Genomic DNA, 7230 nt, shown 5'->3' with positions numbered 1-7230 from the left:
GTCCAGCAGTCTGCCCAAACCCCTAACATCAGCAGCAAGTCCAGCAGTCTGCCCAAACCCCTAACATCAGCAGCAAGTCCAGCAGTCTGCCCAAACCCCTAACATCAGCAGCAAGTCCAGCAGTCTGCCCAAACCCCTAACATCAGCAGTCTGCCCAAACCCCTAACATCAGCAGCAAGTCCAGCAGTCTGCCCAAACCCCTAACATCAGCAGTCTGCCCAAACCCCTAACATCAGCAGCAAGTCCAGCAGTCTGACAGAGAACCCAGAATAACACTGAGACCGAGCCTCATGTAGAAGAGGCCCTGGAGACCTCTCAAGTTTCCAACCATGAGATTTATACTGTAGTCATAGCAAAGGAGGAACAATACTGACACGCACGCACGCACGCACGCATGGTTTTGGTCGTGGCCAAAACCATGTGAAGTTGTCCAACTTAAGTCATGACTTAAGTCATGATGGATGAGATACAGACCACTGAGACAACACTAGATCCTCCTATAGTCATCAGAACACTGAGACAACACTGGGTCATCCTATAGTCATCAGAACACTGAGACATCCTATAGTCATCAGAACACTGAGACAACACTGGGTCATCCTATAGTCATCAGAACACTGGGTCATCCTATAGTCATCAGAACACTGAGACATCCTATAGTTATCAGAACACTGAGACATCCTATAGTCATCAGAACACTGGGACATCCTATAGTCATCAGAACACTGAGACAACACTGGGTCATCCTATAGTCATCAGAACACTGAGACATCCTATAGTCATCAGAACACTGAGACATCCTATAGTTATCAGAACACTGAGACATCCTATAGTCATCAGAACACTGGGACATCCTATAGTCATCAGAACACTGAGACAACACTGGGTCATCCTATAGTCATCAGAACACTGAGACAACACTAGGTCATCCTATAGTCATCAGAACACTGAGACAACACTGGGTCATCCTATAGTCATCAGAACACTGAGACAACACTAGGTCATCCTATAGTCATCAGAACACTGAGACAACACTAGATCCTCCTATAGTCATCAGAACACCAGGGGGGGTTGCCCAGTCCAGAAACAGCATCTAGCCCATACCACCTTGGCACGTCTTGGCTGTGCCTGAAATGGTTCCCTATTTAGAGGGATACTTCTCATCAGGACCCACAGGGCTCTGGTCAAGTAGCGTAGGGCACTAGAAAGGGATTAGGATGCCATTTGGTACACAGATTTGAAAGGATTGAGAAGGTCATTAGAGAATGGGTAGGGGTTGTTTCTGAACTAGGCCCGTCACACCTGAGCAGAAGATCAATGCTACCTACCTGTAGACATGAGAAAACCGAGGACAGGAAACAAGACCTCTTCCCATGACTTGTGAGTTGGATTGACACAGACAAGTAATTTAGTTTCTCCAAATAAATGTCACCAGGGGATGAAACCAGTCCAGTTCTAGGAGGGGAGATGTGTTCTAATGTACATCAACAGGCTACATCCCAAATAGCACCCTATTCCCTATATAGTGCCCCAGTCAAAAGTAGTGCACTTTATAGGGAATAGGGTGCCATAGGGTTGTGGTCAAAAGTAGGGCACTGTATCGGGAATAGGGTGCAGTTTGGGACACGCACATTGTTAGACATTGTCTATATGGTGTCCAACAGTTATACTGTATGTTACTGAATGTTACAGCCTCCAGTATTTATGCTGCAGTAGTTTATGTGTCGGGGGGCTGGGGTCAGTTTGTTATATCTGGAGTACTTCTCCTGTCCTATTCGGTGTCCTGTGTGAATCGTCTAATTCTCTCTTTCTTTCTCTCTCTCGGAGGACCTGAGCCCTAGGACCATGCCCCAGGACTACCTGACATGATGACTCCTTGCTGTCCCCAGTCCACCTGGCCATGCTGCTGCTCCAGTTTCAACTTCCACCTGACTGTGCTGCTGCTCCAGTTTCAACTGTTCTGCCTTATTATTATTCGACCATGCTGGTCATTTATGAACATTTGAACATCTTGGCCATGTTCTGTTATAATCTCCACCCGGCACAGCCAGAAGAGGACTGGCCACCCCACATAGCCTGGTTCCTCTCTAGGTTTCTTCCTAGGTATTGGCCTTTCTAGGGAGTTTTTCCTAGCCACCGTGCTTCTACACCTGCATTGCTTGCTGTTTGGGGTTTTAGGCTGGGTTTCTGTACAGCACTTTGAGATATCAGCTGATGTACGAAGGGCTATATAAATAAATTTGATTTGATTTACTGAATCAACACAAAGCACCAGTAGATTCCCTTCCTCCTTCCCAGGAGATGGTGGGATCTTCTCTGGAGGGAACCGACTTGGACAGATAGACAGCGGAGAGGATTGTCCAACAGAAAGCACCAGTAGATTCCCTTCCTCCTTCCCAGGAGATGGTGGGATCTTCTCTGGAGGGAACCGACTTGGACAGACAGACAGCGGAGAGGATTGTCCGAGCAGCACGTCTGCCGTAGCCTAATACAACAGTCCTATATTACTGAATCAACACAGAACATCAGGATATTCCCTTACTCTAAACGTCCTAAGTTATTATGGAAAATCCTTTCACACGAGTTGATGAACGAACATAAAAATGTGCCCTCGCATAATAGGTGTAACTACTATCACCCCTTAAGAGTCTTATGTTAAATAAACGTTGCACAGAATGACACAAATCATATTCAGTTTCCATAAATGTTTATTTCCATTCAAAAGGACCAGATGACCTTTCCTCAGTCGCTCAATAACAATAAGCAGTTATTTCACAAAACTGTCTGTCGATGAAACGGGACTTGACTTTATACATAGGACACTATACAACCTTTCATCAGAGGAAAGTATATTATCTAGGAAGCGCCGGGGGCCAGTTTACAGCTCAGCGATGGGCTTGTGAGGCCAGTACGGGTGCTTCTCCTTGTCCAGCTTGGTCTCAGGGAACGTGTCGTTCAGATCATCGATGGTCATCTGGTCGAAGGGAATCATGTTCTGGAACTTCTCCAGCTGGAAGAGAGGAAGGTGGATCAACAGAGAGAAGAGAACTACATGTCTCGAAATAGTGGAAGGTAGATGAACAGAGAGAACTACATGTCTCTAAATAGTGGAGTTTCTCAGGGGGTCTACTGCTGACTGGTACTGTACATGTCTCTAAATAGTGGGGGGGTCTACAGGGGGTCTACTGCTGACTGGTACTGTACATGTCTCTAAATAGTGGAGTCTCTCAGGGGGTCTACTGCTGACTGGTACTGTACATGTCTAAATAGTGGGGGGGTCTACTGCTGACTGGTACTGTACATGTCTCTAAATAGTGGAGTTTCTCAGGGGGTCCAGACTGCTGACTGGTACTGTACATGTCTCTAAATAGTGGAGTTTCTCAGGGGGTCTACTGCTGACTGGTACTGTACATGTCTCTAAATAGTGGAGTTTCTCAGGGGGTCTACTGCTGACTGGTACTGTACATGTCTCTAAATAGTGGAGTTTCTCAGGGGGTCTACTGCTGACTGGTACTGTACATGTCTCTAAATAGTGGAGTCTCTCAGGGGGTCTACTGCTGACTGGTACTGTACATGTCTCTAAATAGTGGAGTTTCTCAGGAGGTCTACTGCTGACTGGTACTGTACATGACTCTAAAAAGTGGAGTTTCTCAGGGGGTCTACTGCTGACTGTGTACTAAAATATAAAGAGACATTCTAGGGAAATCCGGGTGTAGGGGAGTGTGTGTGTGTGTAGGGGAGTGTGTGTGTGTGTAGGGGAGTGTGTGTGTGTGTGTGTAGGGGAGTGTGTGTGTGTGTAGGAGAGTGTGTGTGTGTAGGGGAGTGTGGGTGTAGGGGAGTGTGGGTGTGGTTTGGAGTGGCGTGTGTGTAACCCACCTCCTTCTCATACTGGCCAATACGAGCTTTGGAAGCCTCCACGTAGGCAACAGCAGCTTTGTTCTGAAACAAAGAAGAAATATAACCAATAATAATGGGAGGAGGCATCAAGAGCAGTGAGTGCTTTGCATAATGAGGCGTTGCCTCTTGAAATGGAACTCTGAGCTCATTCATCACCTCTTCCTCCAGGACAGAGAACAATACAACATAACAGTGTCAATGTGCCACAATACACATTTAATGTTTTATTAATTAGCTAGCTACTGTAATATTAATACAGGAATGAGGTGGAGCACAGTGAAGAGTCATTCTGAATCACTACAGCAGAGCAGTGAAGAGTCATTCTGAATCACTACAGCAGAGCAGTGAAGAGTCATTCTGAATCACTACAGCAGAGCGGTGAAGAGTCATTCTGAATCACTACAGCAGAGCAGTGAAGAGTCATTCTGAATCACTACAGCAGAGCACAGTGAAGAGTCATTCTGAATCACTACAGCAGAGCACAGTGAAGAGTCATTCTGAATCACTACAACAGAGCACAGTGAAGAGTCATTCTGAATCACTACAACAGAGCACAGTGAAGAGTCATTCTGAATCACTACAGCAGAGCACAGTGAAGAGTCATTCTGAATCACTACAGCAGAGCACAGTGAAGAGTCATTCTGAATCACTACAGCAGAGCACAGTGAAGAGTCATTCTGAATCACTAAAGCAGAGCACAGTGAAGAGTCATTCTGAATCACTACAGCAGAGCACAGTGAAGAGTCATTCTGAATCACTACAGCAGAGCACAGTGAAGAGTCATTCTGAATCACTACAGCAGAGCACAGTGAAGAGTCATTCTGAATCACTACAGCAGAGCACAGTGAAGAGTCATTCTGAATCACTACAGCAGAGCACAGTGAAGAGTCATTCTGAATCACTACAGCAGAGCAGTGAAGAGTCATTCTGAATCACTACAGCAGAGCACAGTGAAGAGTCATTCTGAATCACTACAGCAGAGCACAGTGAAGAGTCATTCTGAATCACTACAGCAGAGCACAGTGAAGAGTCATTCTGAATCACTACAGCAGAGCACAGTGAAGAGTCATTCTGAATCACTACAGCAGAGCACAGTGAAGAGTCATTCTGAATCACTACAGCAGAGCACAGTGAAGAGTCATTCTGAATCACTACAGCAGAGCACAGTGAAGAGTCATTCTGAATCACTACAGCAGAGCACAGTGAAGAGTCATTCTGAATCACTACAGCAGAGCACAGTGAAGAGTCATTCTGAATCACTACAGCGGAGCACAGTGAAGAGTCATTCTGAATCACTACAGCAGAGCAGTGAAGAGTCATTCTGAATCACTACAGCAGAGCGGTGAAGAGTCATTCTGAATCAATTCAGCAGAGCGGTGAAGAGTCATTCTGAATCACTACAGCAGAGCAGTGAAGAGTCATTCTGAATCACTACAGCGGAGCACAGTGAAGAGTCATTCTGAATCACTACAGCAGAGCAGTGAAGAGTCATTCTGAATCACTACAGCAGAGCAGTGAAGAGTCATTCTGAATCACTACAGCAGAGCAGTGAAGAGTCATTCTGAATCACTACAGCAGAGCAGTGAAGAGTCATTCTGAACCACTACAGCAGAGCAGTGAAGAGTCATTCTGAACCACTACAGCAGAGCAGTGAAGAGTCATTCTGAACAGTAACTTCTAACCCCGAGCTACTACTCACCGCCTCGGCCTCCTGTGTGTTGATGGCGGCGGTGGCTGTGTCCTTGGGCTCAGGGATGGTCAGGGCTGAGAACTGAGGAGGATAGGAGATGGGTGAGATGAGGACAGGGGGGTGAGATGAGGACAGGGGGGTGAGATGAGGACAGGGGGGTGAGAATAGGAGATGAGGACAGAAATAGAACAGACCAATATTAACTTAAGCACTTTGGGACAAACGTTGTTGTAAAAGGGATTTATAAATGAGTGTCATCACAATACCCCCACCATCACAATACCCCCACCATCACAATAGACCCACCATCACAATACCCCCACCACCACAATACCCCCACCATCACAATAGACCCACCACCACAATACCCCCACCACCACAATACCCCCACCACCACAATACCCCCACCACCACAATACCATCACCACCACAATACCATCACAATACCCCCATCACAATACCACCACAATACCCCCATCACAATACCACCATCACAATACCCCCATCACAATACCCCCATCACAATACCCCCATCACAATACCCCCATCACAATACCCCCATCACCACAATACCACCACAATACCCCCATCACCACAATACCACCACAATACCCCCATCACAATACCCCCATCACAATACCCCCATCACAATACCCCCATCACCACAATACCACCACAATACCCCCATCACACCACCATCTCAGATGTTCCTTGGCAAAAAAGACCAAACGAAGCAGAACTCTCTGGTCCTTTAAAACCTACAGAATCTAAATTATTATTGTGTGTTACAGCTTGAATAATAAACAAATGTGACTCTGGCTGACAACATGAGACAACATGAGACAACATGAGACAACATGAGACAACACGAGACAACACGAGACAACACGAGACAACACGAGACAACACGAGACAACACGAGACAAACACGAGACAACACGAGACAACACGAGACAACACGAGACAACACGAGACAACACGAGACAACACGAGACAACACGAGACAACACGAGACAACACGAGACAACACGAGACAACACGAGACAACACGAGACAACACGAGACAACACGAGACAACACGAGACAACACGAGACAACACGAGACAACACGAGACAACACGAGACAACACGAGACAACACGAGACAACACGAGACAACACGAGACAACACGAGACAACACGAGACAACACGAGACAACACGAGACAACACGAGACAACACGAGACAACACGAGACAACACGAGACAACACGAGACAACACGAGACAACACGAGACAACACGAGACAACACGAGACAACACGAGACAACACGAGACAACACGAGACAACACGAGACAACACGAGACAACACGAGACAACACGAGACAACATGAGACAACACGAGACAACACGAGACAACACGAGACAACACGAGACAACACGAGACAACACGAGACAACACGAGACAACATGAGACAACATGAGACAACACGAGACAACACGAGACAACACGAGACAACACGAGACAACATGAGACAACATGAGACAACATGAGACACACGAGACAACACGAGACAACACGAGACAACACGAGACAACACGAGACAACATGAGACAACATGAGACAACACGAGACAACACGAGACAACACGAGACAACACGAGA

At 46.5% G+C, this 7230-nt stretch overlaps 1 protein-coding gene across 1 annotated transcript; it reads right to left on the bottom strand.

Annotated features, from left to right (window-relative positions):
• Positions 1 to 2690: 2690 nt before the first annotated feature.
• On the bottom strand, positions 2691 to 5790 carry LOC116366811 (ATP synthase subunit d, mitochondrial-like; the record flags this gene model as incomplete). Its single annotated transcript, XM_031818728.1, has 3 exons — positions 2691 to 3010; positions 3877 to 3939; positions 5597 to 5790. Coding segments are annotated over 3 exons (389 nt in total), but the record flags the coding sequence as incomplete, so codon positions are not given.
• Positions 5791 to 7230: the final 1440 nt, after the last annotated feature.

This window comes from Oncorhynchus kisutch, unplaced genomic scaffold (assembly GCF_002021735.2).
Source record: "Oncorhynchus kisutch isolate 150728-3 unplaced genomic scaffold, Okis_V2 scaffold1576, whole genome shotgun sequence".
Lineage (NCBI taxonomy): Eukaryota > Metazoa > Chordata > Actinopteri > Salmoniformes > Salmonidae > Oncorhynchus > Oncorhynchus kisutch.
Note: the sequence above shows the minus strand (reverse complement) of the source record. Positions and strands in the feature narration are given on the sequence as shown.